The 19,036-nt window shown below is 38.4% G+C and overlaps 1 protein-coding gene across 2 annotated transcripts in view; it reads left to right on the top strand.

Moving 5' to 3' along the window:
* The first annotated feature begins 3,015 nt into the window (after positions 1-3,015).
* Positions 3,016-19,036, top strand: part of LOC110380866 (RNA-binding protein Musashi homolog 2) — a 126,661-nt gene continuing 110,640 nt past the window's right edge. Inside the window, exon 1 of one of the 2 annotated variants that reach the window (XM_049852024.2) lies at positions 3,016-3,171. In XM_049852024.2, the coding sequence (XP_049707981.1) occupies positions 3,104-3,171 (68 nt within the window). In that variant the 5' untranslated portion in view covers positions 3,016-3,103. The remainder of the gene's footprint in view (positions 3,172-19,036) is intronic. The other variant, XM_049852023.2, reaches the window with a different exon arrangement.

Genomic DNA, 19,036 nt, shown 5'->3' with positions numbered 1-19,036 from the left:
CACTTCGCTCTATCCTCCTGAATAGACATCTTCCTCTTCGAGTTCGCAGATTTTCATGTCATTCATTACGACACTCAACCACCACGGTTTCGGCCTGCCTTTGCGCCTTTGACAGGGTATATTGAGATTGAGTCTCACATTCACACTACCGATGTCCTCAAGTGTCACTCCTTTTTACATGTCCGTATCATCGCAGCAGTTTCTCTTACATTTTGTCGGCGACATCGCGTACGAATGGTACTGACATGTTTTTTGTTACGGCCCATGTCACAAAAAACGTTTACCACCTTATACTTTGCATATTTATTTAGTTTTTGCTTTAAGACTACCCAATCTTATTGTTATAATATTTCATTTAAAAAAATTACAAAAATTACCGTTTTACCGGTTTACCGGTAAAAATATTTTTATTACCGAATTTTTACCGGTAATTTTTGTTTTACCGGAATTGCATGCCCTAGTCGCTACGTTGCGCGCGATCTTGGTTCGGTTGCCAGGCAACGGCGAGGCAACATGGAATGTCAAGCATTTGTTCTTAAACTTTATGATCGCCTGGTAGCTTCGGAAAATTATGATTGTTTTTCTTTTGTTTTATTTATCATTTGCTTTTATTAACCGACTTCAGAGTAGAGGGTATTTATTGATTCGTATTTTGTAAGAACTTTCCTTTGAGATCAATTTATTAATCTCAGTCCTTTAAGTACCCAAGTGAACAACTGTACCAGAAAAGTTGCAAAAATAATGTTCATTCGTAAATATGTTTAGGTTTTCAGTAGGTACCTATTTCGAATCATAACTTCATATTTTAAATCTCTAAATATGGTTCATAATTAATTATTCAAAGTGTTCTTAATATGTAATCATTACATTTCGTCTGAAGATAGTCTACTTCCGTCCATCTATCTACGCCGAATTTCATTTAGATTGGTTCAGCAGTTTTAGCGAGAAAGCGTTACAAACAAATAAGGTCACATTCGGATTTGTAAGGATATTCTAAAATGAGATGCAGGTCACCCATCCACGGATCCACCTCACCGAGTAAAGTTATTCCTAAGTGCATAGACAACATAAACGTCAGCGTTCTTAAAACAATTGTTTTAAGAACTAGCTTATTCCCGCGACTTCGTCCGCGTGGTTCGACCCCTAGTGATCGGGATAAAAAGTATCCTAGCTATGTTTATTTTAGTAGCACTAAGAATATGTGTACAAAGTTTCTGCGTGAAAGCGTAGCTAACAAATGGACTTTCGCATTTATAATATTAGCAGGATGTTTTTCATTTTCAAAGTAAACAGCTGTTTTAAGAAAACCGGACATTAATATTGCAAATGTAAACACACGCAAAATGTTCGTATGTGTGTATGTATTTGAATATTAAAGTAATGCACGCGCAGCGGCAGCTAATTGCTATTTAATTGGTTCCTCTACGATATACTGTGTACAATGTGATACATACATACATTTGGGTATTATGGTTCAGTGCATATACGAAACTACAGATAACCTAATAAATTCAAGTGGAGTTTAATAGGGATAAAATCGAGGGGGGGGGGAGGGGCTGTTAAGCCAAAGAAGTAGTAAAAATAATTCAATAAGTATTAGGATTCGGCCGCGTCCGTTCGACTAGAGCGCCCGCGTGAAATAGTTTTAGCCTAAAGCAATATCTCTATTATTGTTTGTATATTGTAAAATTTATTTTTGTTTTTATTAAAATTCGTATTTAATTACAAATAGAATTTCAATATAAAAATCTTCAAAAACATTAATAGGGTGACAACACCTAATCTCGTCAGTTGTCACACAATCAAAAAATAATTTCAGTTAAAATCATTAAAAAATATATAAGAAATAAATGATAATTTGCGAAAACCATACAGGTGTCATTGACATATTCCTCATAGCTTGGTTATTGTCGTTGGTTCTCACGCGCGTCACAATAACCTCTGAGCTATTACAGCGTTGTTTACATGCAAATAGTGAAGTTCCAACAATCATCCGTCATTACACAGATGACGGCCCGCGGCGCTGCGTCACGGTCACGGATACTTCCTGCTGCAGTCGGTTACAGCACCAGGGCAGCAGAGGTCTAGGACGGTACGAACAGTTTGTTCCAACCGGCTCGTTCCTCAGGGCAACTATAGAGTTTAGTCAATAATTTCAAAAGTAATACTTTCCGTTTCGTTTGGTAATACGATGCGGTCATTAATCCGTTAATACAGGTTTAGTGGGTTGGTTTCCGTTTGGTGTTGTCAACGGGAAGCCCATTGCTTCGGCTATAATCTGGGTATTACTTTACTCTAAAATATGTAGCTGTGGAGAAATTTGAGCTGAATCAGTTGAGTTTCATTACTTCCAAAACTGATGAGTTTAATTAAACAGCGGCTTCGTGTAACCGCCTGTAGGCACCTAAAGTCCGCCAATACGTCTGTCTGTACAAAGTTATGCGAAGTTTAAGTCTCAGTATCGGTACTTGTCCGCCTACGACTCGGAGTTATTCTTCTCGAGCACTGCCGTGACTTGCACATTTAAAGTTTTTGCTTCCCGACCAATCCAGTTTGAAGATAATAATTGTCTGATAGTTGCTGTAGTTAATAAATCGAGTGGCAGGGTTGTGTGTGTTGTCCGCTGGTGGCGCTGCGCGGCACCCTCGACCTTGCGCCACGGCGAGGGGAGCTCTCAGCTGATCCACCCCCAGGCTGCACATGTCCATGTTTCGTAGCCTCGCGCACGAATGTCGCGGAGGTCAGACGAGAATAAATAAACTCGTCGGAGAGCTGGCGCGCTCCACATCCGCGAAGCCCTACGTGGAGGGGCTGCCGCCGGCCGCCAGCCCGTGCTGCTAATACGCATCGACGCAATATCCTTTGTAAGACATGCTACGTCCCGCTTGCGAGTGGAGCGCGCGACAGGGACGGGGCGCTACGGTTGACACGAAGAAGCCTAGCTTAGCGTTCCGGGCGTGACGTCACGGGGGCGCGGGGTACCGCGGCGCGGAGGGGCGCGGAGGGGCGCGGGGTGGCGCGGCGCAGCGCCGGCAGTGTACGGCCGGCCGCAACATCGCGCGGACGGGTGCACGATGCGTGCACGGTGAAACAAACAATCGCGATGCTGTTTGAGAGTCCCAACGCGAAACTGTTCCCGGCGTTCAACATCCCGCCGCCCGTGAGGCTCAGGTGAGCAGTGTGTGCCGCGGCGCCGACCGCCGCTTGTTGTGTTCAAGTGCCAGTGTTCTTAGTTTTTGCCGAAGCCATAAAAAATGCCTATAAAGTGTTGTTATGTACGGCGGGCGCGCCGCAGCCGCGACAGTGCGTCTGTCCAGTAACGCTCCAGCGACCGACGAATGAAACGTCGATACGACGTCGCCGCTCTATATTTTTTTCTCACATCCAACCATTATTGTGTTCCGAGTGATCTCTTAACGTGAAGCATGCCGACACCAGTGATCCACGGCAGGCGATGCCAGCGATGGCGTCTCCCAGCCATCTCGATATCCGAGGCAATCGCATCGGAAGCTAACGTCTACTATAAATAGTATTAAATTCCGTTCAATTGCCGACTGATCGAGACAATCGATTCGCTCGTGTCAGGGCTGAGTTCAACTCGAAACGGGAATCGATTCTGATTGCTTTTTGTTGCGAAAACACGAAGAACGTGAGAGAAAACTGTTGCTTCAGTTTGTGGGTATTTGTCGATCAAGTTTGTGACTTCAAGCTTGATTTACAGTTTGTCAAACACGAGTCGCAATCAAACAGAACCCTTCTGTCAATAGATCGTTTCGCACGGGTCGATGTGTGATGTCGCATGTTCTCGGAAGCGTGCCGAGTCGTCGCCGTGTCGGTCACGTCGCGTCGCTGTAAACACGGCGGTTTCCTGTTGCGCCGCATAGCTCAGTATACAGGGCTTAACTTACTTGTGCCAGAGCAAATCGTTACAACCAAGCGGTTGGGCAATGTTTCGTGCGTCCACCGTTCGCGATTCATACATTCTTAGTCATTTCTGCACGTGCACTGCAATGTCAGATTGAAAACAACACTTCGTTTTGGAGGTTGTGATGGGTATTTGTAACTCCTTATATGCAAGTATCACAGACAGACACCATACATTACACCTTTTGCAAAACTAAAACTACGCCATAAGACTGTTTGTAGAGATAAGCAAGAGTAAGAGCAATGTCGTCAAGAGTTCCCAACATATCTGCTTACCTGCAACAATATTCCGTGTCCTCCGTCGATTACATCTGGGTGTTCGCTCCTTGCGAGGTCGTTTACCCATCACGCCGCGTATATCTGGTTTTACAATCAGCCCAGAGTTATAATAGTTGTAGTATAATGGAATAACTGGCTCCCTCGTCGTCTGCAGCCCAATTCCCTCATTTGGCTAAACAAAGCCTCGTCCAAACCACTTTTTTATTGTTTCGTTTTGCTAACAATCGGTCGGCTTTGTGTGCGTTCTGACGGGAGGGCGCTCACTCGCCGTGGAGAGAGCTGCTCAGCGACCCTCGTGACCGAAACAGTTGGTATTTATGTTTGAAACACACGCCAACCACTTACCAATGCACTTCAGTACCCTAAAACTATGGCAATGTGGCCCAAATGTATCTTAGCATTAGTTAAAGCGTGTCAGGGCCACTAAATAAACATAAGAAGCCCCGATTTTGATTGAAGTCGTTCCGAATGAATCGCTCTGAGTATTTAATAACTCGAGTGCCGATGGCTGCCAAAAGTAATTCTAAAACTGAGCTGGGATTGAGATGTAAGCTTGTCATCAATTAAACAGTTTGCAAGGCTTTGAGCAAGCGACGCCTTTTGTATCGGATAACTCCTTTTGTAAAATCTCAAATCTTGGACGTTTATTTACAAGATCGACGATGAATTACAAGAATTTGTAGGTATTCATTTGTTTTGCTTTGTCTTAATGAATAACAGCACAAAATGTAGTGATTTCACTCTACATACAGCTGTTGTTTAGAAACTCAGATTTAATATCGATCTGATAACTTACTTTTACATGGTCATTAACTGCGGTGATTCATTTATATTTTGCGTAGGTAACATTTTGTCATTGACGATACCTGTGTGATTTACCCTATTTACTTTTTTGACAGTAGGTACGAGCCAATTTATTTTGTAGGAAAAGCATAATTGATTTGAGCTATTTTTTTTTTTATAAAATAAGAGATGCGCTATTTATTTACACAGATATTTACAATACATATTTACAATAAAAATCAAAAACTATCCTAGTAAAACAAACAACTAAAAAGCGTCAAAAAATTCGTCCCCATCGCTGTCAACTGGGAGCGTGCCCAAGAGGCTGGCAGCATTACCTCGTTGGATCGCCATGCTGATTCTTTGTCCGAGGTAATAGCCAGCCTTCTGGTCACGAGAAGCGTCAACCAGCCGCCTTGAGAGATCTTTAAATAGAATGTGGGCATTCGGACCCCACGACCCGAGGGTTTCAACCCCAAACGGTTCGAAAATATAGTTTCCGACAAGGCCACTATATTTCCGCCGCTTGAGGTTCTCCGCAGCCGCAGCGGCAGCAGCAGCACAGCACGCAGAACTTGGAAGGTGTGATGGCGCAAGAGTATCGACACAGGTTGCGTCCCATACTAAAGGCCTACCCATCTTCCAAGGGAATAACGACATGCCGTCTGGTCTCTTACCGTCGTCGCGTGCCAGAGCTATATTTTGTATATATGTAGTCCTATTAAGATTGTTTACTTTTAGCTTAATACCTATTACTACGTCCATTTGTATGTCTAAATATTCTATCAATAAAACATTAATATCGGAAAGTTTCAGTTTCCTTCAGTCGGCTATATTGGTTCTGAACTAGTGCACGATCAATTCAATCGATCGATGTGCGATTGCCTAATGATAAATCAATGAGCACACACACACACACACACACACACACACATGCATACTAGTGTGTGTATCCGTGCAGGAGGTACCAGGAGTGCATAATATAAGGAAGCTATTGCAAACAGTTTTGTTAGACAAAAAATGTACTACGTTTAGTATTAAATACATATGTACCGTGTTAGTAGAAAACTATTCAATTTGCACCTAAAAGTACGAAAAGCATCGAAAAAAGAATACATAAATGTATGCATTCCATTTGGAAAAATCTTTTATTTGCCTTCAGAAATAGTCGAGAAATTGAAAAATTATAGGCACTAACAAAATATACGTAGCTTACGACACAACAATATCTAATCAAAAAACGTGCTTGAATTAGTTTTATTATGATCAACAATGTAGGTACGCTGTTTCGAACATGACGATAATATCCTCAGTTTCCCTCGTCATCAGGACAAAGGGCTCGCAGAAGGCTTCTACTCCTTTCGATATTGAGCAGCAAGGTATATTAAGATCTTTAACCAAGGACCAAGTTAGCATTTTTTTACTTCACAAATCAGAGTGATTTTTAACCGACTCCAAAAAAGAAGCGCTCACTTTGACCTACGCGATACCTTATACCTTAACGCGATAGTCACACACTTTTTAACCGACTTCCCAAAAAGGAGAAGGTTCTCAATTCGTCGGGATCTTTTTTTTTCTTGCACAATGCACCTAAGAATAGTTTTTTTTTGCTTTTCAGTGTTCTTGGGAGACGGTTTTAATTTTTTGATGCGGTTTAGCATAGTAGGTACTTTGTCAGACTTAGGAAAAGGTTTTAAATTAGTATTTTTTAGCCTTGACAACTGTAGCTACCTAATTATTATAACCTAACGTAACTACTACATATGACGTACGGACTGATATACCTACATATCGTCATGACGACTGCAGGCAGTGTAGAAACACGATACTATCATGATTTTACTACAAGCGAGGTTTCTCAGAAATTAACACTGCGTAAACCACTTGCGTGAATATATTCGCGTTCATAGAACACAGGTTACTACGTAAATCGTATCTATTTTACATGCCTTTACAAAGATAAAAAGTCATTTAATGAAAGTAGGCTGAAAATCAGTACTTTTTGAATTTGAAGACAGCCCCCAAAACGCCTGCCCTTCACCACTTCCTATATGTTTTTGCTGGGAAGAAGAAGTGGTGGAACAAACTCCCCAGCAAACATTTTGTAGTATTAACTGGTAGGATCAATTCAATAATATATTTAACTTATCCATTATTGTAGATCAGAGATTGAATTTGGACATTAGCTCCAAATCAATTATGTCAAATATCAATCCTTAATCGTAAAACAGCGGATTGACATATTGTAGAAAGCAGTTAATCGTAAAACCGAAAAGACAGGGTTCCCGTCAAATAACTTTGCGCCTCCGAACTGTCTGAAGTTAGCCAAATTTTGGCGATAAGTAAGTTATCGTTCAGATAAGTGACCAAACTTCGGTCAGCTAATATTTTAAGATACCAGGGCATCATAAGCGTCCTAGAGTGCATCGGTAGCGCAAACAATAGAGAAAGGACAAAATATAGTTTCGTAAACAACGGTCGCCCCGAGTCAGATGAATGATTGTTCTTCAAAATATAGGACTGAGTATTGATATTGCGTCATGCTAAGAAAAGCAGGCTTTTGTGTTAATCCGATTTACAATAAAGAATGATCGCGTTATGTCAATAAATCCGTGAGTCACGTGGAGAGGGATTTGAAGTCTCAAAATATGAATGGTACTGAGCACTGCCTTAGAGCAAGAACCTATTATAGATATGGTTATTTAGTAAGGCGATAAAACACAAGGCTTACTTTCTGCTACTAACAGTAGTTTCATTAATGAGAAACAGCGGTTCAATTATGCTACTTTCAATATCTGCGCTGGTGATTGCTATTTAGGAGCAAATCTCCATTTATCGATCGTGGTATTTTGACGTCCGCTAAAGATGTTCAACGACATCCGAGAAAAATAGTTTTCATCCCACCATCGCGGAAAGAGTAGTTTTACCCTTTGATATCTGAGCGCAAAAGCCGTTTTTATCCTCTAGAGCGGCAAAGTGATTTGAATTTAGAACATCGTGTGCAATACTCCATTTGTGACAATCTTGATAAGACTTTTCAAACAAATACATATTAAACAAATAAAATACTGCTTAAAGTAATTATTCAATTAATTAAGTAATTTTTATTATTGTTTTTACATAGATTTTTGACCTCGTTTCATTTTTAAACTGAGTTTTCAAATAAGTGAACTTTAATAGGTACTTCTTTTTACTTTGATACTCATATGTGCGCGCCATTTTGTTTTTAAATTTCCTCGATGAGGTGGGATGAAAAGTTACGTGTTGCACTCGAGTGCAAAGATTTTTCACCTTGTGCTCTTTTGATTCCCTCGCTATCGCTCAGGATTCTAATAGGGTATTTTAGTCTAGATGAGAAAAAAATTAAAAGTGTATAACAATGATTGTTTAGAGGAAAAGCAATCGGGAAATGTTAGTTTCACTTCGTAAGGTACATAAATATATTTTTTATTGCAGTTTAAAGTTTTTAGGTTTTTTTATCTGTCTTTGAACACTACGAAATGTCGCCACCATGCTAATGACGCCATTACGGTAGTAAACAAAAGTGTCAGTTAAAATTTTCAATACATATCAAAATATGTATTACTGACAGCTGTAGTTTGTTCACTAACGTAATGACGTCATGACCAAAAAACAATCATGGCGTCCGTTGTGTGCCGCGTTTTCGCGAAATACGCGCGAAATTTGAAATTATGATAAAACAATTAATTTATATTCGTACATAACGTGAGAAAAAAAAATATTTTTAATTTTTTAGAGATATATTAAGACTAAAGAATTTATTTGAGATATATTTCAAAAATGCATGTAATACCCTAATCCTTCGCTTGCTCGGTCATCAAAATTGAGCACGCGGTTAAAAAGCAACTTTGCACTCTTGTATAACAAATAACTATTAACGTGAAACCTTGAAACACATACGAAACACAGTATCAAAATTAAAAAAAATTGAGATATGACTGCGAATTTAGGACTAGAATTCGGAATTGCCCTATAATCCAAAAAAATAGGTACCTGATGATTTTTTATTTCGCCTCAAGTAACGAAAATAAATCCTTCGATAATTCGCTTACCTCCCCAACATATCAGGAGAGCATAAAACCGCGCGGGCTGCTCGTAAACCGACATCGGATCTGCGTTTACGACTGGCTTTATTTACTGATACTCGACTACTAGGGCCACAGGATTCCGAAGGAGCTGCTTGCTGAGACTTCTTACTGATGTTGCTTTCTAATCTTAACACCATTTGATGCAAAAAATATGTTATGTAGGACTTATTCTGCAAATCACAGCAAATGTGAGGGACTAATAATTTTTATTGCCATTTCACATAATTATCTGCTACATACACGTAAAAGCTATTTCAAAGAGTACCTCCTTCTGAATCAATCCCTTGACCCAGCCACTTAACGTGCTACTTTCTTTCTTAATTTTGATAGACGATAGCCGAATCGACATTCCATATGGCGACAACGTGATCATCAAGTTGAGATACTTCATTCTTTAAGGAGATATCGACTATCATCGTCCAGTCAGCTATTCGATCTATCACCACTATATCAGGCTTATTGGCTACAATAGTCCTGTCACTGATGATAGATTTTTCGAGAACTGGGTCGGATGCTTTCATTAGTACGGTACCTCAAGATCTACAAGTTTGTATTGCAGAGCAAGCTGCTGGTGGATGGTCTTGGCCACTTGGTTATGCCTGTGCAAATATTCACCGTCAGCCAAACGAGAATAATCAGTTATGAAACTCACTCGGATAGATGACATGCCCGACATATACATATTATGTCAAACGTCTTGTCATGAACTTCGATTGCAATAACGACAGATCTCTTAAGTTTTTTCTACAGAGCATGGCTATTGTTGCCAAAATTGTATTCTATCTATATTAATAAAAATGAATTGTTGTTCGTTAGTTTAGATTATGCTTTATTGTACACCAAGAAAAAATAAAATTTACAACTCGAGAACGGCTGGGCCGATTGAGCTGATTTTGGTTTTAAAATGTTTGTAGAGGTCCAGGGAAGGTTTAAACGAACGAAATTCGCGGGATCAGCTAGTTAGAAATAAATTAAACCACTTTCCCACTTAATTTTCAACCTATCTAAAGTAACTTTTATTTGGAAATTCCCCAATGTCCTAAATAAAAGCACTTAGTACATAATATGAGTTGTGGCTAGCTACCAGGCGAGCAGCGGCGTAATGTAGGTGAATCGGAGTGGCCGCTCGAATCAATACAAACTCACTAATTTGTGCCCACCGAAATAGACCACGCCGCAGGCACACCAGAATTACCGATTAAATAAACATAAGGTACAGACGAATGAAATAGTAAGAAGAATATATTTCTTTCAATATAGCCCAAGTTTAACATTCGTTCTCCATACTGTAACTTTTGTATCGTCCTGTAACAGAAACAGTTCATCTTCATCATCCGCCTAGCCTTTTAGCAGCTGTGTTGGTGTAATTCTATCCGAATACAGCTGAGTATGTAGCGACTGTCTACCTGACCTCCTTAACAAAATACCCTCTGAGGTTGGTCATCCGATTTACTTACTTCTCACCACAAAAACCCACAAAAGTGACGCATAATAATATTATCATTTCGATGACATTTTGATAGAAGTAAACCTTCTGAAATGTCTTTCCATATCGTGTGTATGTTCACACACACATAAACAAGTGGTCCAAAGGCTATTATGATATTTGTGCTTATTCCGAATGATCAATTCAGAGGTACTTACGAGATAGCCTGAAAGTTTATGAGATAGGTATCTAAAGTTGCAAATGGATCTTTCAAGATATTTATTTAGTCCAGGGACTGTTTAAATTTAATTAGATAAGCCCTAAATTGACGAAGACCGTCAAAAAAGAGAGCTGTCAAAAAAGGGGAAATGTATATTTTCTATTAATAATTATTTAATACTATCCAAGGCAAATAAATGCTACCAGGATAACATACGTAACTAAGAGATCTGAAAGCAGTAAAATAGGAACAATTCCCGTAACCCGCTGGTCAGTGCCAATTCATTGTCACGCATCTGCTGAATGAGCTATGAACGTATTTTCATAGAAAACCTGCTAATAGAAATATAATTAATGGTTTTACACTAAAACTGACCACTATTTTGGCAGAATAAATGATTTATGCCAGTCTTAATGGAAGAAAGATAGACGGCTCCATTAGCAGAGAGAAGACCAACATTAAGGATCTTAAACTTCTTTAGATTTATGACAGCCTAGTACTCATTCTTTTTTATGCTAGAAGAATTGCAATTTGCCTAGCCGTTTCCCTGTTGACTTCTATTTAAGCCAATTTTAACTTGAATACCAAGTAGTATTTATTTTATTTTTTTTGACCTTCTAGCACCCAGTTTCTCGGTAACACCATACTTACTCTTTTGCCTATAAATAAGCAGACGTCCTTAATACCAGGGCGTCATAAGATTTAGCAGTTTACAAGACAATGGTTTACTCGTTGTCACGAGTGCATCAAAATGCATGCATTAGCTTGCCGCTCACGTTTGAGTACACATTCCCGAAGGCTGCCAAATATTATGTTTTCCCGATACACACGCTCTTGTGTTCACTCAAAACGTATAAAAAATAAATGAATTCTGCTGTACGTAGGTATAAATAACATCTTAAGTAAAGATATTTTCTTTCCCGTTATGGCGGACAAAGAAAAAGTAATATGGCGACATCTTTTGTACGGAAAATCATTTATCTCGTATTTTTTACGATAGATAGATGATTTTAGCAGACAGTATGAAATGTATTTTAACATACCTTCCTACTATTAAATGAATCACCAGTGACTTTCTAATATAATGATTACTATAATAATTAATAATGTAATTGCATATTGTTGTTTACGTGAATATTTGTGCTTGCTCAACAAGGTTCATTGTATGTAATGTACCTGTAAATAGATAGGTAGGGAACTATGTGAATAAAGCAGAATTTTTTTTAAACAACTTTTATCGTTTTCCATTTTAATACAAATGTATAAATGACAGTAAAAATACTGCCCTACAGACCGACTTATTTTAGTAAAATTATAGCATAAATAAGAAATCATACCTCTACCTACATTTCGCCAGTCGGGTAAAATACCCGTTAGATTACTACAAATAAAGTAGGCTACATAAGAGAAGTTCACAGGGAGATGCTAATTGCTAATCAAATGATAAGAGTTATGACGATAATTCGCACACATGCACGGACTGGCCAGGTGGAATAGTGAGTCATCACAAGACCATTTACATAAATTCTTACACAATTATTTATAACTTAACACTATTTTAAATTAAGAAATTGATATTCAAATGTCAGTCATATAGACAGCATGCAGCAGTGGACCAATGTGTTACCTAGAGCGAGTGCCTATCTTGTCTCCTCAACCCAGTAACCTGGACATCCCGATACCCCTTAGTCAGACTAGCTTACACACTTTCTGGCTTCTGATGTGTCTTCCGAAACTCCAAACGTCATCACAAAATGGACACCCATCCACGAAGCAATCAAGCGTTGCTTCACCCGAACGATCGACCCCCGTGGGGCTGTAGCCATTTTAATAAATTACAAGGAATCCAAAATAGTCATAACATTCAGTCTGCAAACAGGTCGAAATTATCCACGTCTGGTCAGTAACAGTGAATTTTCGACCATTGAGAAGCGAAGCCTCACATCGACCCTGTTTATATTTAGAAAAGATACAAGTTATCTTTTTAGAATCGCTCCGGTTTATCCTATCTTTTATGCATCGAGTGTCGAGTTGGTTTTGGGAACAATCGAATTATGTAGTTGGCTGGTCGACTCTCTGGTCAGTCGTGAGTCTGAAATGAGACGATTATATCTGAATAAATCACTTAATTTTATTATCATGATGAGTAGGATAAATGTTTAGTTAGCCTTAATTATTTTGTGTTGTATAACTCAAAATATTTGTAATTTGGGTAACACTTTTGGGATTTTCCTTATTATAAGAAGAACATTCAGAGTCCGTTTCAGTGGCATAATTTGTATTAAATGTTCAAGTGAAATCAGTCTAAACGAACATTTTGGTCACTAATCCTGCCATTTAAAAAAATAGTTTTTACAAAATTGGAAATAGTTTATGTACCAATTCTATTTATAGCGTAATATCTTCATAAGAAAAAAAAACTGAATACCTACATTTCTATTAACTTACCAGGCTTTCAGAGGTTGCAAGCAGGTTGAATCTAATCACAATATGACTGGAGCAGCGCGGTGACGGTATTAGAAAGTATCGATTTGCGAATTCGTTTTGTTGGTGAAAAAATACACTTTCCTCGAGAGGAAATCTAGATCAGTTCGCCATGTTCGATGTTTCTTTGTACTTTTTAAGTTTTTGTATGAGCAAGATATGTGACAGAATTGAATGTCGCGTTGTGACTAACCGGTCGTCTTCTTAGAAGCAAAAAAATACCTTGTAACAAATCGTCTCTTTTAATTTTTCCTTGTCTTTGACTTCTAAACTTATAGCATTGATAGATCCTAATCAATTTAGTTAGGTTTGATAGCGGATGGTGAAAAAAAAATGTAAGAGTCTTTGAAAGAGAACATGAATAAGAAGGGAAAGAAAGAAAATGTATGTGAAAGAGTTATGACGACGGACTGAGGAATAGAAGCGAAATTTATCTTCGTTCACCTCAAATAAAATTTGGAAGAGGACCGGAAGAAGAAGATAGACCACTTTAGATAACAAATGTGTGAAAAGTATACTAAACTTCTAAAGCCATGTATTCACTGGGAAACAATCTTTCAGATACACAGTTTCTGAAACATCACGTAGATGTTTACAGCAACAATGTTTCGGAAACTCTGCTGTCCACATCATCCACAGAAACAAAATTATATCAATTATATTATATATAATTACTCATATAATATATATAATTAATACATATAATATATAATTATTATATGTAATATATATGTATTATATGTATTACATATAATATATAATTATTAGAAACACGTAGATATTGTTTCTGAAACAGTGTTTATAAACAATTGTTTCTCAGTGAATACATGGCTTTAATATTAATTATAATAATTGTCCTAAAACATAAGAAAATACACAATAACTTTCAAGTAGTAAATCTACTAAGGCAACAGTATCTTTTTGCTATGCATCACAAACGTGTGTACTAGGCGAGCATAAACATACGTAGGTATACTTTCGTAGCGCCTTCCGTTATCGATAGAAAGTCAAGTCTATTGTGTCGCTCTATTTTTAATTATCGTTGGCCGAGTCTATTAGAATCGGAATTAAGTTCCTTGCTATAGTCGATGTAAGGTTAATTGAACTATGTAGATGGCTATTCTTTGAATTTCAATTATTGAAGAGAGATCTAGTTCCTTAAGAAATGAAAACAATATTTTAAAGTTGAACTAGGTACTTTAACAGTTGCACTCTTACACACTTTTTCATCACAAATTCATTGGATTAAAAGTAGGAGTAGGATCTTTGCTTGGCAGTCAGTTTTGCATAGATTTGCTGGAACTACTAAATAAGGTATTTTGAGGGTATATTTATTTGCTTAAAACGCATTCTATTCCTAACGGTTTTTCTTTCTTCGTCTCCAAACGACACCAAAATAGGTCCCTTTTAGGTTCTTATCGTGTTCCACTATTATCTCAACCCGACTTCCTCGACACTCATGCTACCCTGGTACGTTCAACACAACACGTGTACGAGCACAAAGCGCTCGGTAATTACCCAATCGAGTACTAACCGATTGTAATCGATTCTCGGAATCACTCGTTAGTCTTACTTAGCATACACTGTCTATTTGATTGGTTGAATATCTTGTATAGTTGAAGAAAAGTTAGTCTTACCAAGGGGTTGTCCGGGTAACTGGGTTGAGGAGGTCAGATAGGCAGTCGCTCCTTGTAAAACACTGGTACTCAGCTGCATCCAGTTAGAATGGAAGCCGACCCCAACATAGTTAGGAAAAGGCTCGGCAGATGATGTTCAAAGATGTGATGTTTGTACATACATATGTCTCTGCATCTACTAAAAAAATCCTTGCTTTGGTTGTATTATGTGCATAAAAAACTCAGACATCGCCGCGAGCAAAGTGAGTGCTTTATAATCGAGTCGTCGCCTCGGGCTGCTGGGTTCAAGGTAAATATTGCCACTAAAAAACCTGTAGATTTTTATACTACGATAGCATTCATATTGCTGTGTAATTTTTACGTAGACACAGGCGTATAGTGGCAAAAATAATTTACAATACATGTAGTAATTTTATTGTCAAAATCTGATCAGTAATTTCGTAGATTTTCTGATAGACTACGTTAAACACTAGTCGTCATAGTTTAAAACCGTGGGCATGCGTTTCGGTGACTAAAAGTCTAGTATTCAGCTGAAATTGGGTAGACAGAATTGATGAAATGATGAAAATAAATACGGCAACCAAATTAACGTAAAAATTCCCCGATGCCAGTTGGCCCAAGATGAAAATAAATATTTTAATTTCAAACTCCGTACAATTCAGTTTATTTATATAAAGCTCAGCTCATGTCAATGAAATATCATAATTTGTGTAGCCTTGTGCCGCAGTGGTTAGTAACTCGATACTGTAGTCCCGAGGTCGAAGTCCGGTCCAAACAAATGTTATTTAAAATTACATTATTAATAACTTGTAATAAATCAAATTGGATTTAGATCATGTAACTTACGATTATTTTGGCGAACACATTCGTCAAATTGAAGGAGGCGGTACCAGGGCTTCAGATCTAAGAAGTGGTGTTCAATCAACTAGACATGTCTAATAGTAGTTCCTGATTGATCTACTTAAATAATTTCATTTAGAACTAGTGGCCGAGATTCGGTTAAAATAATTTCAATATCAGCTTGTGATAAAACACTAAAAGTAAGACTTCAAACACTGTAATTGAAGTGTAGGTCACAAAAATCAACTTGACAGCTTTGCAAAAAGTAAGCACGCGTCAGCAGAACAAAAAGGAGGCATATAATTAAATGACCAACCCCTGTTGATGAAGGAACATTGTACGTCAGTGGGGCGCGCGCCCCTCACCTGCGCGCGGTTGCCGCTCCGAAGCGCGCACGCAGCGGCAACAGCGCAGGTGTCGTGTTCCCGACATCGGGTAGATCCTGCATTGTTTGCGGCCCTGGTACCAACTGATGTTATTTATGTTAATTTAAAGACATCATTATGCTCATTTGAAACGGTTAGGGATTTTTTACTGACCACTGTTTTGGAAAATCGATTGACCATTATAAATTCGGCAGTTGAAATAGCAATGAAATTGGGATTTAGGCTTATGCGAAATGACTGTCATTTATTACTCTGACTTCTCCAATTAACTTACCATATCAGACATCTCAGATAGATTCGATTTGCAAGAAGAAGATAATGATTTTCTTCATCAAACCAATTCTTTAATGATAACTTGAACTCTTGACGTTGAGTATGTTATGACACCGTCGGATTCCGACGTGTCAGTCGTTTATTTATTTGTGGCAAGTCGTCGCTGATCGCGGGTGATGACGTCACGGCAATTGTAAACATGCATTCAGTGCTGGAATGTGCTCTCTTAATGTCTGTGTGATCGGATTCAATGGAAACACATCATTTGTACGGGTAAAATCTTTAATAGAAGGTAGACAATTGCCTTGGTTGGTAAAATAGTACTATCATAAAGTTGTTCAGAGATAGAGATAATATGATTTTATAACTTTGGTCCACAAATAATATCCCACGACCGAATAGCTCAGGGATTTTGTTGCTTATGAATCTAACTCTACATTTCATGTAAAATTCCGTAGCAAAATCCAGTCCGTACTTTCTGTAGCGCCGGCTCTTAACGCGACAAATTTTCCTCTCAAAACACAGAACAATAATTAAGTGTTGTCACAAAAAGCGTGACCTACAAAAAACCTCCCAATTACTCCGAAAACTCTTTTGTTGTCGAAATTAATTAGCCCAGAATGAGGACTCCCAATCCCGCAGACAATAAGAAAAAGTAACAACTCGACAAAACAAATGCTTTGCCAAAACAACCCTTTCAAACTTTTACAATGTATAAAACGAGAATAAAGTGTCCCAAGAATCGTTCCCTGGGGGACGCCCAACAGGTATCGGCGTCCCTTTCATTCTTGACGTGGAATTCCTGTTTGTTGTGCCTGTGTGAGTGAGATACACACAATGGAATAGTTGAGGGAGGTGTGTGTGCGTGAACAGATGTGTATGACGTGAGGAGCGGTGGCGCTACGTGTCGAAGGCGTGCGTCGGAACACCAACGTGAGATGTTCTGTGATTGTGTCGGTGCGTGGCGGCAGGTCGGATGCGATAGGGACACCATATCTATGAATACACTTGCAAAGAAAAGGAAATGTCATGTTATTTGAAACGTTTATCAGCATACACATTTATTATTTAAAGAACATCCATGTTGTTTCGATGTAAATAAAACCCTGCTGATATGTGAAAAAAACGGGTGTTTATTGGATGCAAATAAAGTCAAGTGGGGCTGGGGGCATATTGAGCTTTCAAGGGCACTAGGCTGATCGCCTTTTGCCTATTAAGAAGTGACAAAAATAATGAATGTACTAAGTACTAATGTGTGTAGTAAGGCATGATATATGTGAAAATTAGCTATAGTCATTAATTACAGTAGAATTTTTAATTAAAATGATGTACAACCGACATTCTTCAATAATGACTTTTCTTAAAATAACTATTTAACTTCTCGAAGTAAAAATGTAATCAAAGTTGTACCAGGGCTACAGAAGTCGGGAAGAGGTAACCGAGCCGGCGCTAACTTTAATGGAAATTATGATAACCTGGATATAAACTTGTTTGCAAGTGTTCTGCCCAGAGGCTAGGGAAATAAATCTTCATTCTTTGATGCGAAAACTAAAATCAAAGAAGTATAGATTACAGTAGGAACTCGTTTGTATATCGTTCAGGTTAAGCAACGGTGGTAAGTTCATGGATGGGTGTGCATCTTACTTAGAGATATCGGGTTGCTCGGGTGAACTGGGTTGAGGAGGTCAGATAGGCAGTCGCTCCATGTGGCACATTGGTACTCAGCTGCATCTAATTATTTATCTATTATGCATCTAATTAGACTGGAAGCCGACTCCAACATAGTTGGGAAAAGGCTAGGCGAATAATTGATGATGATTACTCTCATCCATCACTACATATCGACCACTAACTATACAAAAATGCGTTATACGCCAGCAATCTTTAAGAAACCCAGTCATCAATAGTATATTGTTTACATTGATGGCTAGCTACGTAAACACACGCCACGATTATTTGTACAGCGCGTAATGTAAACCGCGCGGGCGTTTTTATTAATATGAACTCCCTAATGAACTTGATCTCGATATAATTTGTTTAATAATGATTGTTTTTGTTCTAGGAAGCGAACACGTGGCTTTTATCATTCTGTTCATTAGTATGCAATTGCGATTCAATGCTGACTTTTACGATTTTCCATACTGACTGTAGGTGTAATGATAATCACGTCATTTATGTTTGTAATTGACTATCTGTTTTCCCGCGGTTTCACTTGCGTCCCGAGGGAACTTCTTTCCGTAGCCGGATAAATAATTGAGTAATTTAGGTAGGCTTTGTCTTGGTCCTTTACTTACACACTTATTAGTCACTTACATAATCTAAACTACTAGTCTATTTAACATTGAAATCGTCCACTAAGTAAGTGCCTGAAAATATGTAACAAAGCTAAAGCTGTAAAGCTACATATGAATATTTTTTTGTAATATAGAAAATCATTAGTACTAGGGCGACATAAATACAAACTAGAGAGCCTATTAAACGCAAATATAATGCCTACAAACAATGTAATGCTTAGCAAGAAGAGTGCAGACCGACGTGTAACACGAGACAAACCGCGACGGACGACAGATCCTCTTTATGCGCAGTAAATAGAGACTGTCCGTCACACCGAACTGTAGCTAGGAATATGTTTGAGCTAGAGAATTGCTCCATAATTATGTAAATTGTACAAAATC

Source organism: Helicoverpa armigera, chromosome 30 (assembly GCF_030705265.1).
Source record: "Helicoverpa armigera isolate CAAS_96S chromosome 30, ASM3070526v1, whole genome shotgun sequence".
NCBI classification, from domain to species: Eukaryota; Metazoa; Arthropoda; class Insecta; order Lepidoptera; family Noctuidae; genus Helicoverpa; species Helicoverpa armigera.
Note: the sequence above shows the minus strand (reverse complement) of the source record. Positions and strands in the feature narration are given on the sequence as shown.